The 19878-nt window shown below is 35.9% G+C and overlaps 1 protein-coding gene across 2 annotated transcripts in view; it reads right to left on the reverse strand.

The window, feature by feature from the left end:
• The window catches only part of LIN7A (lin-7 homolog A, crumbs cell polarity complex component), a 124298-nt gene that overhangs the window by 62409 nt on the left and 42011 nt on the right, over positions 1-19878 (reverse strand). For both annotated transcript variants that reach the window (XM_042947251.1, XM_042947250.1), the window contains exon 3: positions 18999-19117. In XM_042947251.1, coding sequence (XP_042803185.1) covers positions 18999-19117 — 119 coding nt within the window. The remainder of the gene's footprint in view (positions 1-18998; positions 19118-19878) is intronic.

The following is a 19878-nucleotide window of genomic DNA, read 5'->3' on the forward strand; positions in this document are numbered from 1 at the left end:
CGATCTCACGGTCCGTGAGTTCGAGCCCCGCGTCGGGCTCTGGGCTGATGGCTGAGAGCCTGGAGCCTGCTTCCGATTCTGTGTCTCCCTCTCTCTCTGCCCCTCCCCTGTTCATGCTCTGTCTCTCTCTGTCTCAAAAATAAATAAAACGGTAAAAATTTTTTTTTTTTAAATGTCATGTTGTGTATGAGACAAATGAGCAAAAGCCTATGAAGTTCAACCGAGGGCTTCATGGGAACTCACTTTAGTATTTAACATGCGTATGTTTTCTGGTCAATATGAATTAGAGGATTCCTCTGTGAGGGGAATTCTGTGGGCATGTCTGTCCCTTCGACTCAATTCAGACTGCTTGGGGAGACTGTTGAGTTGGCCGGGTGCAGAGTCATTCAGGCACAGGGCATTGCACTCCATCAAGGCACTGTGGGATGCTCTTGGCAAAGATTCCCCAGAGGTTTGGGCTGAAAACCATGTCTGTTGGAACCCTTTATTTTTTAAAATCACATCTCAGGTATCCTTGGAATGGACATACTCTTAAAGACTTTTGGAAATCATTTCACTGAATAACATGTATTTTGGAAGATTCTAAGAAGTAGACGGCCATACAGTAGTATATGTATTGTTAGAAATTTAGATGACTATATAACTATTAAAAGCATAACTGAATTATGCCTAAAGCCATATATATATGTGTGTGTGTATATATGATATATATTATAGTTTCATATATTCAAAGTAGTCATTGAGGAAAACTCTCCTTTTACTCTTTTTTAAGCTGCCAATATGTACATCACTACCAAATATATATACATAATGTACATAATATATATAATATATAATGCATTTTGTCTTCTCTTCAGTCTGAGAGAAGGCCACACTTGAATGCTCTCAAATTTAGCCCACGGGGCACTGAGGGGTCATGAATTACATAAGCGTGTTGCATGTAAACCAATCAGGCAAAGCTTATAATTATAGAATCAGATATTTTCAGTAAGCATTTCTCATGATCTTTGGAGTTTATAGAGAGGTGACCAGTACGAGGAAAGCTAAAGGGTATAAGAATGCTTAAATTCAGGAAAGGCAGCTTGCTGGTTGCAAGGCTTTGAGAACTTCTGCTAACTCCTAATAGGCTCAAGATCCCTCTTAGAATTTCAGTGGACAAAGTATTACCATTCTATTATGAACGGACCAAATGACACGGAATATGTTATGAGAAATCCAGTCTCATACTTAGCACAATTGGTGCCTCTGTGCGAGTTAGAAGAAGCTGGCACTTCTTCAAGACACAGCCATCTGCCAGGAAATGGCAATAATAAATATAAATCCGGGATGACCACAGAAATGGGTGATGTCCTTAAGGCGTGCACTGCACAGTCTTACTTGGTACCCTTGAGAAGCTCCAGAGGAATAACTAGAGCAAGTAGCCTCTCCTCTTCATTAGGAAGAAAGGGCAATCCTGCCAGGCCAGGTGATCAGACCGATGCTACACACAAGTACTGGACAAGTCCTGGGCACAGGATGGATGGAGGACCAGCTGATGTGAAGTCGAGCAGGGGGCTCAGCAAGCAGAGAGGACAGAAGAAATGTTCCAGACATACATGAAATTACAACTGGCATTGCAAACACCTCCTAGGTGTTTGGTGCCCCCATCTGTGGCTTACAGGGAGAGACCACAAAGGAAGATACAGTCTCCTGTGACTAGAGATTATAAACAGGGGAAAACCGGTTGAGCCAGGACTATGGCCAGACTATGTAGAGTCATTTCTTTCACCACGAGCTCCTCTACATGCCAGCTACAAATGGAAAATGAGTATTTCTTTGCTCAGGGGAAAACATTTTTGTTGACTATCATGAGTACCTTCAGATTCACTGATCTGGTGTCTAATTTACCACTGTACATGAACACTGCAAATGGGATATGTCTGTACTATTTTTAGCCGCAAACGAAGATTCGAAGGAATTATTTGTACACCTTAGGAAAGGTCAATGGAATATTCTTCTGTAAATGGAAAAAGCATTCACGTAGAAATGATCTAAGCTCCGAGGTCACAAAACTAGTGACTGCTACATTTTTGAAAGAACCGATATCACAGTCAGAAGTAAGAAATCTTCAGCTGAAAACCGTGGCGGGGGTGGGGGAGGGCGGAATGTATCCATCTCATTCGGCTTCTTTCTCTCTTCCAGACACATTAGAGGATAAAAGCAGTGGGTGAGAGGAGGTAAAGAGAATGTATCAGTGGTTACTTGATTTTTTAGAGGCTCATTGAAAGGGAAGCTAATGGAGAAGAATGGGGAAACAGGAAATGTCCCTCACAGTGAGCACACAACACATAATGAATTTATTTTCTAAATAACCTGCTACATTAAAATAAAATTATGTATATTGAATTGCAGTGTCTGGAACAAGATCTCTAAAAAAATTATTTCTATATTAGCAAAGCAAGTCAACAAGCTTAATTACAATTCATCTGCTTTTAAATCCAACTAAATAGTTTTCTAAATTCAAATTAGTCATTGAGGAAAACTCTCCTTTTACTCTTTTTTTAGCTGCCAATATGTACATCAATACCAAATGCACTGAAATATATAGTTCAATAAGCATATGTTTTTCTAACAATTATAAATATTGCTTTCCTAAAAGAAAATCCATGTTTGTAAACCTCTAAACATTTGATAGTGAATAAACAAAATAGCTTGATAGATGATTAAGTTGTGAATATTTTGCTTGTAAACACATGTTTAATTAAGCATTCATTGTAAAACATCTTTCAAGATTAAATGTAAGTATCTGATGGTCACAAATTTTCTGAAGTCTTATAATAAATTAACAAACATAAATCTTTTCATCACTGGGAGTTCAATGAAAAAAATGCCATTTTGTCTTCTACAGAATGGAAATATTTTATGGAAATGGCAATAGTTTATGGAATATAATCACATTAGGCATTATTCATTTTTCTCACTAGTAGATCATTATAACAAACTAAACTAAAAATAGAAAAAAATGTTCTGAGATTTTCTTTTACTAAGCTATAGCTTCACTGGGTCCAGTTTTAATTATATAGAAATTCAAGTTAGGGAACATTCATTTATATATTCACATGTTTAAATGTGTGGCTATTTCAGTTTGTCTTTATACTGGGCAATGCAAATATTGTAAAGCCATAATTATACTAATAAGCAATTTCGTTAAAAACAATTTTAATTCCATGATGATTAAATCAACATTTTAAATGGACTCTTTATTACGCAAGTTTATCCTTTCTAAGATGAAAATATGAGTATCAAGTATGACTCAGTGGCTCTATTATTTTCCATCAGTATGTCATGGAGATCTTAAAAATTCCTCCCTTGGCTGTAGTAATGTGCCAAAATTAATTAAGGCAAATGAACATTCTAAATGAATCTTTTCCTCCTAACTATTGTTTGAGTAATTGCCTATGCTTGACAAGGTACTTTGCATGAAATATCAACAATGTGATTTGAATCATATAATTACAAACTCTTCAACCATAGTAACTAATAAATTATTGTCCTCTCATGGGACTATCTTCAGACATTGAAAATATTTATTATTGAGAAGTTCTATGGAACTATTATGGTGTCTTTATAATTGTCTAAGACCTCAAATTTCTCCAATGTTACGATTTGGCCATTTTAATCTTTATCAAAATATAATTGACATGCAGATCTTTGTCATATCTGGATAAAAGACATATTTTTTTTTTTACCTTGTTTAGGAAAGTCTGATTTACTTAGCTAATATCTAGCAATCCCATTTCTCTCAATGTATAGTGGTCGTTGGCTTGTCTCTGTCCTGGACACAGAAGTAATTACTATCCCATCTGTGAGGAAATGGAATGATTTTCATAGAAATTTTAATAGAATCCAGTTATAATTCACTTTCCGAAACAAGGGGTAAAATATATCTGGTAGTCAAGCAGGTGGTCATAAAAGAAATTTAACAGAATATCCTTTCAATTAGAAACTCGGGAGGTAGGATTCTTTAATTTTGCTGCACTGCCAGTAACCTTTCCCACATTGACTCCATATGGGTTTATATTCCTCCGAATGGTTAGCCACAGGTATTCTTTAGAAAGATGTGCATGGCACTGTCATCCTTGCCATGGCTGCATATCTATATTGATATCCCCAGGTGGACAGGAGCTGGGAATTGTTTAGAAAGGTGTGTGCAAAAAATGATGTCAACAAAATCAGTGAGAGAGAAATTATCTATTCTACTGTGTGTTCCAGAAGCACTAATTTCCCTCTCCTTTCTTGACCTTAAATAAAGAGGGACATTACTGCATTTAATATGGAAAACACACATCTGTTTACTGTCATCAAGGTAATGCTTCTGTTGCTTATTCACACCTCTATGAATGCCCTGTCACTTGTCTCTGGTCACTGGCCCCGTCCTTCCCGAAGAAAGTCAGACTGAGGAGAAGAAGAGGATGTATCTCTTTTGGTCCCTTTTGTTGATGGGTTTATTTTTTTATATTTGCTTATTTCTTGGCATAGCCCCTGAAAAACTCGGAAAGATGCTTTTCAGAGAGATTACTGTCTCTTACCTAAGAACTGTGACTGTACCCCTAGGTGCTAGCAAATGGGAAATGAACTGCAAAGTAATTCTGGGCAGGACTTTAGGCAGTGGGATAAATTTGGGATGCACTATTGCTGACCTATGGGAAACAGCATGGAAAAAATGCAGTTCAAAAAATTTCCAAGTATTAGGCTTAATAAATATTTGGTATCTCTTATATAATTGAGAGGTAGACATGAGGAAAACCAAGTAGTCTGGAAGACAAGATTACTTGTAATAGGTTTTTCTTTTTCTGGGAGAGCAGGCATTCTCCCTAAAATTTCTATTAGTTGAAAATGGCTTCACTGCTTCTAGTGCTAACATAGAAAGAAAAGGACTAAAGGCATATTTGAATAGACATGCATATTTGTGATAGATCCTGAAACACATTTGGAAAAGTCTGATCTCAAAAATACTAAATGATTTCAGCAGGGACTGAAATTTTCTGGAAATATCCTAACACTTTTGGTGATATAATGCCAATTATACAATGATTAGTAACTAAACTTTTACACTGCCTCCTGGAAATTTGGACTACAAACATATGAGAGGATATATTACTAAGCCACAATGCATTGTCTTGTGTTAAATGGGGCAAAGAAAGAACTAGAAGGCAAAAATATTAAAGAATGCTGTTGGTACACATGGAACACTGATATGAATAGAAATTACAGAAACGGGAACCATGATGCGATTTTCCAATTATTTTGGCTCATTACTGATAAGTAGTGAAATAATGTTTCATTGTTTCCACATTCCAGAATGTTCCGTTTTTGCCACTGTCCATAGCAAATAGAATTAGAACTGGACTAACGTTCAGGAAACTTTGCTCTGTTACTAACTCGGGCACTGACTAGCTTGAAAGACAACTTAAACTTTCCAGATCTATTTCCTCAGCTCTAAAATTAAAAAGTTATAACAGCTTACAACTCCAAATGGATCCGTTTTAGATAATTTACCAACCGCTGGCATTCAAAAAAATTTGCATATACATATTCCTTGAAAAATGATCCATAATTTCACAAGATTCACAATCACGAGATTCACAAAGAAGTGTATGACTCCCCTATGTCTAAGAACTACAGGATGATGGGCTTTCTAAGGTTCCTTCTTCACCTTATACACATTACTAAATTTTAAGTCAAATACAATAGTTATGCATTCATGACATGAAAACAAATCATATTTGCACATCTGTACCAATGTATATATTTATGCAAATACATAAAAAAACCTTGACATTTTTATGTTAATTAAAGATCAGTTTTCATCTCTGGAAACAATTTTTCAATGCAAATAAAATTTTAGCCATAATCACTGACCACCTTTCAAGGTTGGAAGCCATTTTAACGTAAGTAAGATCTTATTCTAAACTAGCAGTGTTATCAGGTTTTGTCTAGGATCTGTATGAGCTCAGAATCCCATCTGAAAATCAAGGCCTATGAAAATCAAATATATGTTTGTCTACTAATGAAAAGGTCATCTTAATGAATTTGTTCATGCATCCAGCAAATATTTATTAAATGCTCGTTATTTGGTAGACAGTATGGTAGGCGCTAATTTTGCTATGATAACTGAAACATTCTCTGCCATCTGCTGAATAAGATTAATGACTGTACTTAAAACCCGAATTAACCTTGATGAAGGAAACTGAAAGAGACCCACAAATCATGAATGTGAAACTACTCGGTTTGAAAGCATTAAACTATGTTATTTTTTTCTTTCCCCATGGTACCTCCAGTGCAAAAAACAGAATTGGAGTTATCATAATAATCTTTAGTTTATGGCACATACTTATTGTTCACTGATGCATGAATGGTTTGCTTTTATTAATTTACCTTCATGCAAACACACACATACACACACATGCAATAAGATTTCATAACTCTTCTAATAAAAGTGAAGATTAAAACTATGTGCCCCCCCCATGCCAACTCATTGCCTTGATTTCTCCCAAATGAAATAGGTAGGCCATGAATGAAGGAACAGAGAAATTGATGAATTAAGTAGAAACTCAGAAACAGATCCATGTACATAGTCTGGTATAAATTAATTGGGCAAGTGACAGAGAAAATTATGAATTATTCAACAAATAGAGCAAGATATATTTACCCTTATAGATAAAAGACAAAATCAGATCCCTCCCTCACACTACATACAAAAAAAACTCTAGATGGATTAAGAACATAAATTTCAAAAATAAAAATTTTACTTTTAGTAGAAAACATAGATGAATATCTTTTAGACATTGGGGTAGGAAATATTTCTTATGTAAGATACTCCAAAAAAGCATTGATTATTTAAAAGATAATCAATGGAGGGCACCTAGGTGGCTCAGTCGGTTAAGCATCCGATGTTTGGTTTTGGCTCAGGTCATGATCTCAAGGTTCATGAGTTTGAGTCCCACATGGAGCTTGATGCTTGGGATTCTTGCTCTCCCTCTCTCTGCTGCTACCCTGCTTGCACTCTCTCTTTTTCAAAATAAACTAAAAAAAATACAAAAAGGTAAAATAATAGATAATCAATGTGAATATTTAAAATTAAGAACTGTATGTATAAAGATATCTTAAGAGGCATCTGGGTGGCTCAGTCAGTTGAGCACCTGACTTTGGCTCAGGTCACTATCTCACAGTTTGTGGGTTTGAGTCCCGCGTTGGGCTCTGGGCTCAGAGCCTGGAGCCTGCTTTATATTCTGTGTCGCCCTCTCTCTCTGCCTCTCCCCCACTCGTGCTCTCTCTCTCTCTCTCAAGAGTAAATAAACATAAAAAAAAATTTTAAAAAACACCTCAACTTAAAAAAACTAAAAAAATAAAGACACCTTGAAGACAAATTATAACGTAGGAGATACAATGTAGGAGAACTACATATACCATCAGTAAAAAGTTAATAACAAGAATATATAAAAAAATATAAGCACAAATCAGTAAAAAAATACACAAATGAATTTTTCACAGAAAAAGAAATATCCACAGCCAGTAATTACAAGAAGGGCTATGCAGCAAGTTAGTGATCAACTAAATGCAAATGATGACTGCAATGAAATATTATTTTAGTATATTCAATTGATATGTGTTTTTTTGTTTGTTTTTTGCGCGCGAGAGAGAGAGAGAGAGAGAGAGAGAGTAGGGGAGGAGCAGAGAGAGAGGGAGACAGAGGATCCCAAGCGGGGTCTGTGCTGCCAGCGCAGAGCCTGATGGGGGCGCTACCTCACAAACCCTGAGATGAAGACCTGAGCCGAAGCCAGAAGGTTAAGTGGTGGGGCCACCCAGGTGCCCCACAACTGATAAAAGTTTAAATGTCTCCTATGACAATGCTGGAGGTAATGTGGATACACAATTTCTGTATTGCTTGCTGAGGTATAAACGGGAGCAACTAATTTTAAAAATTGTTTGGCATTATCTCTTAAAGTTGAGTATTTGTATACCTTCTGATCCAGAAATTCCAGATTTAGATGTGTACCCCAAATAAATCTTGGTCATGTGACAAGAAATGCATGTATGTTCATAGAAGCACTTGGAAACAACATAAATGCTCATCAATGAGAAAGTGAGTTAATAAATTACACAATGGAATATCACATTGCAGTCAAAACAAACGAACTACACCTGGGTGGCTCAGTCGGTTAAATGTCCGACTTCAGCTCAGGTCGTGATCTCGAGGTCGTCGGTTCGAGGCTGCATCGGGCTCTGTGCTGACAGCTCGGAGCCTGGAGCCTGCTTCCGATTCTGTATCTCCCTCTCTCTCAGTTCCTCCCCCTCTCACATTCTGTCTGTCTGTCTGTCTCTCTCTATCAAAAATAAAGATTAAAAAAATTTTTTTAAATGGCAATTTGTAATTTAACATTCACTTTAGATGGCTTGTACAATTGGACTTGTCTACACATATGTTGCCAATACTGAGGGAATAAAAGGTTAAATGACTTGTTCACTGAAATAAAAATTGTCATCCATAGTGCCATAAATAGAAGTTCTGATTTCCAGTCCTATGATCTCAACAGAAGACAGGATGTTCACTTTATCTGACTGATATAAAACACAACTTCTTGGAGGACTCTATTATTTTGAACTACTATGTAAGTGCATGTAATTACAAGCTTCTGAAAATATGTACTGTTTATTTTACCATTTGTTACAGCAAATAGAAAGCCCAAGCTGAGTATTTACCCAACAGTGATGCTAACAGCATTCAGAGTCATTATAGACTGCTTGTGAGGGTCTGTTTAGATACCTTTAAGATCAATGACCCATTAGTGCAATTATAGTCTAAAACGGTTCCTGCCACACAGACCCTGTTCTTGCTACCAGAAAGTGACATATTGATGTTATAAACACTCCTCACATTGTTACAAGTGTTTCTTTTCTGAGAAAGCTGCAGAAATATAACTTAGTTTAAAAATTCCGTTTCTAGTGAATTGTCATTCTGTTTTCACAATTTTCTGTGATAAAATTATAAATTACATCCTTTGAAAAACTCAATAAAATGAGTACATTTACTTTTCTCATTATTTTTACCAGTTTAAAAACCTTTATAGTATCTGTCTTCCCTACCCATTCATACAGAGTCTCACAGAGTCACAAATGCCTACCATGCATACATGCTGAGCCTTATATAGTTCCATGTCATTTATGTGAAGAAAAACATGGGTTACTTGCTATGTAACTACAGATTCATCGAATTGGAAGGATTCTAGAGATGGAGACCAACTAGTCAAGTAGTATATGTCGACTGATACCAAAATCCTTTATTAGGGAGTAGTCTTCATTTTCTGGCAGGTAAGATGGAAAGATATATCATGGGCCTTTTTGAGAATCTCCCGAAGTTACGGTGTTATCTCAAGAAAAATACAATCGTGTGTAAATGTTCATGCCATCTTTTTGCCTTTGACATGGAGCTATTTTATTTATTACAGAAGATTCTGTGACTTTTTCCTGTAAAAATTAATGGTGGCTTTCTGAAAAAAAAATCCCAATTAACCAAATCACATTAAGGAAAAGAAAACTTTTGTCTGCTTGAAATAAATTTCAATGAGAAGGCTGTTTGATTTGGAAGAAGCCAAAATTTGGAGTGATATTTTACAAGGAAATGTTTATGTCATTTTTAGTATACAATCAATTTTGAGTCTGTTTTAATACCAGCAAGGGCTCAAAGTTGCCACTCACACCACTTTTAAAAGCAAACAGAATTAAATTCCCTTACAGCAGAACAGACTTGTGTCAAGACACCTGCGCTTTCTTCAAGACACTTCAAGCTGAATTTAGGTCCTACCAAATCCTTTATCCTCAAGGTAAATGAAGTTATTTTTAGAAAGGTTGGCATCAATGCAGCCTCTGTCAGCAAAGAAAGACATTGAAACCTTTTTTTTCAATTTTAAATCATTTAAGCGGAAGTAACCTTTGAAAGAGTTTTGCAGTCTTTCCAGTTGTTGTAGTTCTTCTCCATGGTTAAACTGACAAGGCTTTCTCATTTTTGACTCCCTTTGCCCTCACAGGTATCCTTTCTGTAGCTCTGGAAAGGTCACAAGTTTTCGGCTCTAACTTCTGCTTCCAAAACGGCAGGTATTGCTAGCAGCAGTCATATAAGATGCGTGAATCTGGAATCTGATGACTAGCCTCCTTCTTATGGCCATCTTAGAGTTTCCTACAAGAAAGTCTAGCCACAAATGAACCTCTCTTGCCAAACTGTTCTAAGATACAGCAAAAAATAAATCAGACACTTAAAAAAAACAGATAAGTAAGTAAATAAATAAATAAATAAAGTGAAATTTCTGACTCAAGTTCAACCAAGTACATTAATACATATCCTCTGGAAAGCCTAAAGAAAACCAAAAAGACCAAAAAAAAAAAAAAAAAAAAAACCCAAAACCCCACAACAACTTTTGACAGTGAAAAAGAACACAGCTTGCTCTATTTAGAAATAAAAATGTAAATATAGGTTCCAAGCTATGACTGTGAAATTACTGGACCACTTTTCACAGAGCAGGCAAGGCATCTTTTAGGATAATTGTCAGAATCTTTGACACTAATGCATGCTGATGTTGAAAAGTAATAAACCTCCATAAAAAGTAAAAGCTTTGTCTTCTTCACCAAAATAATCAAGCTGGATGTTGGACCGAGAAACTCCGTATGTACTCCACATGTACACAGAATATGAAGAGTTTTCCTCCATTAGGAGTTTTGCAAAACAAAGAAACTTTCTACTGTTGGAACAACTTGGTCTTTAAAATATCAATGGGGTAACCCACATGTGCACACACACAAAAGCACGCACACACATGGGCACGCATGCGCACACACACATAGACTTCAATAGGACCATCGGCATTCACATGATGGATAAAAATCAGAGCTTTACTGCAACAATCATAGTTTTCACTAATTGCCTGCCAAGTACACATGGCACAGCTGTTATTTTCACCATAACTGGTTCAAAATATTAGCAAAATGTCAGAGTTCAGAAGCAGGTTATATCATGTGAACAGAGACACTATTTTTGCTGTTCTCGTGCTTCTGAGCAACCCACCAGTTCAAACGTTTCTAAAGTACAGGACTTGATCGAGATTTCTCCAATTATTCCTGGTTCCTTTTGCTTGGAAACGTGTCAAGACACGCTGGGACAAATCTAAGTTTTGGTACAGAAAATAAAAATTCTATATTGTGCAATGTATTTTCAGGATGTTCAGAAATAAGCTTTATTGACTTCATGCTCTTCTTGGCAGGAAACTTATCACACAAGAAACAATCTGGCTTTTGTGTCCTATCACATTTGTCAGTGCAAATAAAATCAAAGGAAATGAAAGAGCCATCAAGCTTTCTTTCCTTTGTCATCTGCCAACTTAAGTTCAATACGAACAGAAAGATATGTGTAAACATATGTCAGATATATTTTTGTTAATTCCTGCGAATATAGTGCTATTTTAAATGCCATTATATAACAGGATGCTAATTTTACATAATGAAATCCATGTTTAAAGTAAAACATTAAAAACATTTTGCCATAAATTTTTTTGCGTGTAAATGGAAGGGAACAGAAATAGGGAAAGTAAATTATATGTATTTATATACAAGTATTTATATAATTTACATTGTAAAAGCATACATGTATATTTGCTTTTACTTCACCTATAACATGAAGCTTATATATGACCTTAAACTAAAAGCTCTTGTGAAAAAGTGATCTGAAATATGATCATCTAACCTTTGCTGTTGTTATAGGAAGCATCTTACATTATAAATGAGCCCATTGTTGGTTACCACTAGTTATCTGCATCCTTCTACTTTTCACCCAGTGGTCTAGCATGGTTACCTTCCTTTCACCTCATCCTACCAAACAGTAAATGACAAGCATATTGCACATGATTTTGTTTCTTTTGTGGCTAACTATCACCAAGTCCTTAGCTTTTTGTCAAATGGCAAGGTTTCCAGATTCCTTACTATATTGGTTTATTCTAAAACCACTCCAGATTGCCAACATCTTTCTTAAAATGTGAGCCTCCTCTGTGCTGACAGCTCAGAGCCTGGAGCCTGCTTTAGATTGTGTCTCCCTCTCCTTTGCCCCTCCCCTGATCGTGCGCTCACTCTCTCAAAAAGAAACAAACATGAAAAAAACTTTTTTTAAATGTGAGCCTCCTATGGAGAAAAAAAAATTACATTTGTCTGGATGGTTGGTAACTACAGAACTGTTATTCTCTGTATTTGTAACTAATATTTCTATCAGAATACAATAAAATTTTATTGTATTGTCACTAAAAGCCACTGAATTTTTCACCAGAGTAACTACCCTTTCTTAACTACTTACTCTTTTAGCTAGGTAGTGTATTAGTCAAGGTATTTTATAGTTTTTAATCTCATTTGATTTAATCTTCCCAACGTTATTATTGTCTTATTTCATGTTTTAAAAAAAAGAATAAACAAAACCAGGAACATAGAAGTTAAGTAACGAGTACAAGATCATATAATTAGATGGCTAAAGGATTTGTGTCCAGGTTGTCTGAAACGATTGTCAACATTCTGACTCCATGTTCTTGCCATTTTTTTAAATACACAACAACAAGCCATGATTGAGCATCAGCCTGCCTTCCATCTTTCCTTTCTTCCTGTCTTTCTTCCTTTCCTGTTTTCTGCCTTCCCTCTATCTCTTCCTTTCTACCTTCTTTCCCTTCCACTTTCCCTACCACCAACTTTTTTCTCTTTCTATGTATCCTTATTTCATCTCATCTTGTCAGGATTGATCCAAGTATGTTTTCTTAAGGTAATTCTAAACCTGTTTTCTATCACACAACGCATCATTAGTTTTCTCATAAAGCTGATTACACTTGCTGACCATGTTTTCATCCACACAGTAGATTAAGATGTACAGAACAACACCAAAAACAAACATGTGTGTCATAATGGTATGTCTCATATGATTGTGGAATTAGAATACAATGGCTCCATTTATTTTGTTTTCATGATTAATGGTGGGGCAATGACTATGTCTATTAGTCTTATGGATTTTCTTAGATCTAGCCTATAGAAACTAACATTTCTCTTCCCATCTGTTACCCATTTCCTGACTTACCAAAACACTATACCTAGTGATAATTCAGGACTCTACCCTTTAATTACAATAGCATCCATTGATTGTGTAATTATTGGATGCCAGACTCTGTACTATGTGACTTTACATATATGATCTCTAACTATCAGAATCACTTCAAGACTGATGGTATCATTCCATTATTAAAAGTTGACAAATAAAATATTAGAGAGTTCTGAAGTAAGCAGCCAAGTTGGGATTTGAACATTGGTCGACTTGACTACAACAATGCTCTAATGATGTTGCTGCTTCCCATGATCTGACAGAACGCCTCACTGCGAAATTTCACATGATACTGGTGGGAGTCACTGTGATGGTAATTCCCAATCTACAGCTCTCTCCAGGGGAAGAATCTCACTGGAGACTAAGAGCAATTGAATAGCAGATTGATACATCCTAACTATTCCTTCCATGTTGATTATAACTTTTAGTATATAAACAAAGAAATCCCTTTATTAAGCAACAGTGTAAGACTTGGATGGGGTAGGAGGTGGTGCTGGATGGTTAATGGGCTGCATCCTCAGGGAGAAAAAGTGAGAATAGGAGGAAATGGAAAATAATCTAGAAGCAAGATCTATGATCCAAGTGTCTCAGATTTTAAAATTTATGAACCATCCCATGGGCGTGGTACTTATATTGGTTATGAATTTCATATAGTTTTAAAAAGATTTATCATATCTTATTGAAAATAATAGACTTTAAACATTAATTTTGCTTTTCAGCGGTTAAAAGGATGCTTGCTACTGCTTATAACCTTTATCCAAGCTAAATTTGGCTTGATGATTGTGTATTATCAGTCAGGATGGCTTGGATTATGTTCCAACCCAATATTCTAGAGGCTTAGAGTCACAAAGGTGTATTTCTTGCTCAGGCTACCTGTTCGTAAAAGGTTCGCAGAGCCTGTATTTCTCATTTCCTCACCCTGCAACCCAGACTGATTGATCATTCACCAACTAAAAACATCACTAGTCACATAGCAAAGGACAAGGAACACAACATACCATGCACTGACTCAATGGTTTCACCAAGGAAGTGGCACACACCGTTTCTACTCACACTTCCTTAGCCAAGGCATCAACCACATCTCGCCTTAAAGAGGATGGGGAAATCCAGTTGTAACATGTGCTGAGAAGAAGAGAACTAGAATGTTTTCCGACAATCCTGACTATCAGAATGATTCCATATGGAATTGGTTTATTTTCTTAATCTACAGTTCTACTACATTAGAAAATACTAACACACAGCATCTGGCAGTTGGCCAGGGAAGGCAGTTTTTGGCGACTGTGTCATTTGGTTCTGCATTTTTGGTTCAAAAATGCATAGGACAGCCATAAATGCGGGAGCAAGTCCTCACCACAGACCACTCTCAGCAGCACATCAAACACCAGATTGATGAGCACATTCCCCTGGAAAGCAGGAAGCCTAAATGTTGTAAAACTTGGAAGATGGTGATAGTAAATAGATTAAGTCTGTTTATTTTTTATTATTTTAGTTTCAGAAAGAATTTCTTTGAACTGTGTTGCAGAAATGGGATGTCCTCTTAAAATATAACCGCTCATATACTATTGATTTCTTTCTCTGAGGCATGAAGAATATGAAGTGTCAGGAAAAAGTTCATCTCTTGGTAATCGAACTATTTAAATTCAATTCAAATTCACCATTCAAGTCTCATAGGAAATTCTCTTACCAAAGCCAACATTTTACAATCCTTATATTTCAACCCATGTATTTCCTTACATTTCAATTTATAAATTTAGGTCATTCAACCTAAATAATACAGTGATGAACAAAAACTTGAAGAAGACACTTAAAAAGACAGTTAAAAAGGCCCAGAAATGGCCCTTACTGGGACTATCAGTCCCATAAAGTTTTTTATTTCATCTCTCATTCAAAAAGTTCTGTGAACTTTCTCTTGTCAGCTGGTACCTCTCACTATGGGAAAAGGAACATCATGTGTCAGTCCATTTATCACCATGTACCCCAAAATTACTTGCACAGAATGGTGCAATTTAACTGTTAATCAGGTCCTTTGAGATCCTTCAACCAGAAAATAAAATATCAAGGTAAGTAGTGCCATCTACTACCTTTATTCTATGGCTACAGCTGTATGTGGGTTGGCATTCAAATGAAACTCGTTTATTAATACATCAATGTTAGTTGGGTACATAAATGGTCTTGTTTCAGTACGGGTCTCAACATGATTTTTTCTATCTTTATTACAGATTACAGAAGAATAGTTAAGTAGAGAAAACATCTAATCTCTTTTAATCATTCATTTTCAGTAAGAAACAAAGTAAAATTTCATTAAACCATTCTTCCCATATAAGTGCTACCCATAGGCCAAGAGCTGATTCAGTGGTTTCATCCAAATGTAAAGCAAAACATGGGATTGCCTCAACACGTAACTATAACTACTGTTACACTAGTGTAAGGTGTATGGCAATTTAAAGAGTTGGCAACTGATTCTCTCCCTTTTTATTTTTAGAATAATTTGGGTTTCGCAGACTTGTTGACAATGACCTTTATCTGTTTTTGCTCTGGTGAATGCAACTAAGAATGACGCCCATGTAGTTCTTTGTCCTTTCTCTACCTGTTATGACCAAATTAATAACTGTCACACTGGAAAGTATGAATTAACAAATATTCCTGAAAAAACTCAAATAATTTAACCATCGAGATTCTAAGCATAACTTGAATAGGAAACTAAACCTTCAAAGGTTTCATGCCAGTAGAACAGTCAGTACCCAAGAGACCAGGAGGGAAAGGATTCTCGACTCAAGAAAATTTAATTTTCAGACATTTATTGCTGTATATTGTCATACTTCCCAGCTACACTTTTCTTTACCAGCTTGTGCATTCACCTGTCTGGCAACATGGGTTCATATTTTATGTTTTTATTGAAGAACTTTTCACTAGATGGATATGCAATATTATTCTATGATTCAGAATTATTGAATACCTATTGCTATTTTTATCATTACTTCCTGTAGTTAATGTAAAGTGATATAACGAGAATAATGAGGTACATTCCAAACTTAAATATGAATAATATCATAAAACTAGTGTAAAATGTGGGTCAAGATGAATTGATCAAAATAATATCTGTACAACATGCATTGCCCTTAAAGGACAAAATTATTATAAGGGCATTAGTATAAATCTAAAATTAATCTTGCTAGTCCAAATTTATAAAATGTAAAGCAGAAAAATTATATGATTTTTTCCCTCTGAAAGTATTGGACTGTCCATAATTCAGTTATAGATTTCCATGGACCACTAATGATGCACATAGGACACTTTACCACAAACTAGGTTTGAAAGATATATTTATAATGCCTATACAAGGTCTTCATATTTCTTTTCTATTTTACTCTTATTCTCTTTTTCATTAGTAAACTCTTTAAAGAAAAAGGTCTGTGCATTTATTTGAACAGATATCGATACCACATTTACATCGCCAGACCCAACTTCTCCCCCAAGCTTCAGACTTAGATGCCTGTTAGACTCTCTACGTGGATGTCAGAAAAGCATCATCAACTTGCTTTGTCCATAACAGAATTCTTGGACAGTCTTCTCCAAACTTGGTCCAACTGCAAAGATTCTATTTCCTTATGTAACCATCCATCCAATTGTTCAAGCCCAAACCTAAAAGGCAATTGAGACTTGCTCTCTCATCCATACATCCAATGCATCAACAATGCCTGTTGACTTTACTCTCAAAAAACACACATTGAACCTGAAGACTTCCCACAGCTAAAACTGTTATCACACAAGCAACCATCATCACATCTCTCACTTGATCTACTCATTACTTTGTTACTGGACTCTCTTGTTTCCTCTCTTGCCCACACACTTGTATTCTCACAGCATTCAGAAAGATCTTTTAAAAATCTAATCAGGTCAAGGCAAAATTCTCCAAGGGCTTTCTGTCATGCTTAGAATGAAATCCAATCTCCTAACAACGGCATGCAAGGCCTCATGTGATCTGCTCTCTGGCTGCCTCTGGGAAGCCTACCTGGCTTATTTCACTGCATACATTCTGGCTTTTGGGATCTTCCTTCCATGGACTAAGATCATTCTTGGCTCTGGATTTTTCTACTTGTGGTTTCTTCCACCTGGAACACTGTATCCCACTGATACTTGTGACCTGTCCCATTACTTCAGTTAGGTTATTTTCCTACCACCCTAACTTAATAGAGCTTTATTCCTATTTCCCCTAATCCTGCTTCTTTTATTTCCCTAGTTTTGTCACCCTTTGACATTGTATTGCATATTTATTTATCATCATTTTCTCACTGGAATGTAAATTCCACAAAGGTGGAGACTTTGCATTGCTCACATGCCAAATTCCCAGTTAGCAGAGATACACATTTGATGTGTCCTATCCTTTAGTTAGTTCTGTGGAAAGTAAAAGAGATGATAGAATATCTAAAAATGAAAAGTCGGCCATCAAATCTCAGGGGAGTAGCAAGCACTCTGTGAAGGAAGAAAAGAGCGTGTAGGGGATTTAACCTTGATCTACAGAGTGACTATAGGAATTGACCTGAAAGAGGCCCATGGGGTTTCCACATATCTATACCTTTCCCACTGAGCAGTCAGTGGCCGAGAACTCATACACTTTCAGAAATTTCCTTTCGGCCTTTGGTTAAATTCATAGGTTAGAATTTGGAGACACAATTATGGTTATTTACTTAAGCTGTGTTCATTATAAACAAAAATCAAATAGTGAACAACTTCACCTGATAAAGATTTAGCACAAGCACAGTCTAAATCAAATCTCAGCAAAATCCAAACTGTACCTCACTGGATAGGCTACAGTTTAAATCTATAGTGAGAGAAGTTTTGTATGTCTCTGTCTTAGTCACCTGGGTCTTTCCTATGTAGTGACTACTCATATATTAGCATTGTTGAGGTAAAAATATATGCATTGGCCACAGGTAGAGTTGCAAAAAGGAAAGGAAGTTGGTAACAAGTATTCCTTGACAAGTGTATGTCCTCTGCTACAACAAACTCTCCAGAAAGTCACTGGGTTCAACTGGTTTGGGAGATGACAGTAAATAATTCATTAGTGGGGACTTCTAGCAGAGCAAATACGCTGGAGTTATGGACTTCAGGTCCTAACTAATGAATTACTGCTTAGTACCTGGTGGGGAAGAAATGATGGACTTAATATTATTTTATTCAAGAAACAATATGGTATATACATCTTGAATGAACTTTATTTTAACAATTAAATTAATTAGCAGACTAGTCAGTTCCACCACAAGTCAATACAAGATTCAAACAGTCATTTCTACACACTTGTTTTATGTTAGGCTTCTTAAAATCTCTAGCAAGGAAAGCATCGCAAAGATTTGTTAGAGGGGCATATCAGTCTGTTCAGAGGTTTTCCATTATTGCACTAGACAGTAATGTTTGGATAACTGTAACATTAGTCAGTAGGAGGTTACTCTTCCAGATTTATCTAAGATTCAGTTGAATGTTGTTTTAAGAAAAGCACAATCCCCCACTAATTATGACTATTTTGAACTGAGTATCCATATGACTTCATGTGACCACTAAATAACTTAGACTGCAAGTAAGTAACAGCTACCTGCTGAGGCAGTGACCTCATTGGTACCATAAAGTCAACATTTGGTTTTATATGACTGTATAAATCCTGACTGGATCTAATTTATGAATTTAGCAGACTAAATTATATTTTATCATCTGTCCAAGCAGCTAAAAACAGAAAGCTAAGATGTAGTTCCAATCTTAACTATTTCAACTGTTTGTGTGGAAAAGACATCTTTTCTATTCAGGAGACAAATAGCTAAATATCGTTATTAAAATTTTAGTGTCATACCTCTCGAATAGCAGTACAAAACTCACTCTGAAGCACTTTTTTGAGGGATTGTAGCTTGTGCACTGGTACTTCTCCAGATTCCTGTAGTTTTTCCAGTAATTCAATTGCTCTGGCGACATCTAAAAAAGAATCAAAATAGAGGGATCTAGAGTCAACTGTCTCTTATCAGCAAAGTACCATCATTCCAATGGGATGGTGTAATGAGTAAGTGGAATAAATTGCAAAATCAGAACTTATAATTCATAGCTTATTGATCTCATCTTTTGATAAAAAGTCATTTTAATTTGTTCTACACAATTAGTCACTGAATACACCTTCTTTAATGGCATTTCATATATGTTCTCTGTCACGCAAATCAGTTTGAATATTATTTCGGGAAAGAAGAGGTAGCGTGTCTTTCATCGATACCCCAATAACCAAAGAAAGCCTGTCAATTTTACCTCTGAGATGTTGTTTTCAGTGTGACTTTTCCTTTCCCATACCACATTTATCACATCTGCAATTTTACATTTATTAATATAACAAATGTTTATCTATAAACTCTTACAGTTTAAACTCTTACCCAAACTCTATCTAAGTTGGGTCACCTTGGCATCCCCATTGTATAATACAGTGAATAAATATTTGATGAATGAATGAAAGAAGGAATGAATAAATTTATGAATGAATGGGCTTTCTCCATATGGCTATTATTATTCCAAGCCCTTATCATCATCTCCCCTCTATCCAAATAGAGTCATTTCTTCTCCAGCCTCTTCATATGGTCCATAAGGTTATTTTCCTAAAATAATCTGATTGTGTACCCACCTACCAGCTTCTAAGAACAGTACCAAGCAAAAAAAAATTCAATAATAAGTTAAAGGCTCATCTTTTGCTGGAC

Source organism: Panthera leo, chromosome B4 (genome assembly GCF_018350215.1).
Source record: "Panthera leo isolate Ple1 chromosome B4, P.leo_Ple1_pat1.1, whole genome shotgun sequence".
In the NCBI taxonomy this organism is placed as follows: Eukaryota; Metazoa; Chordata; class Mammalia; order Carnivora; family Felidae; genus Panthera; species Panthera leo.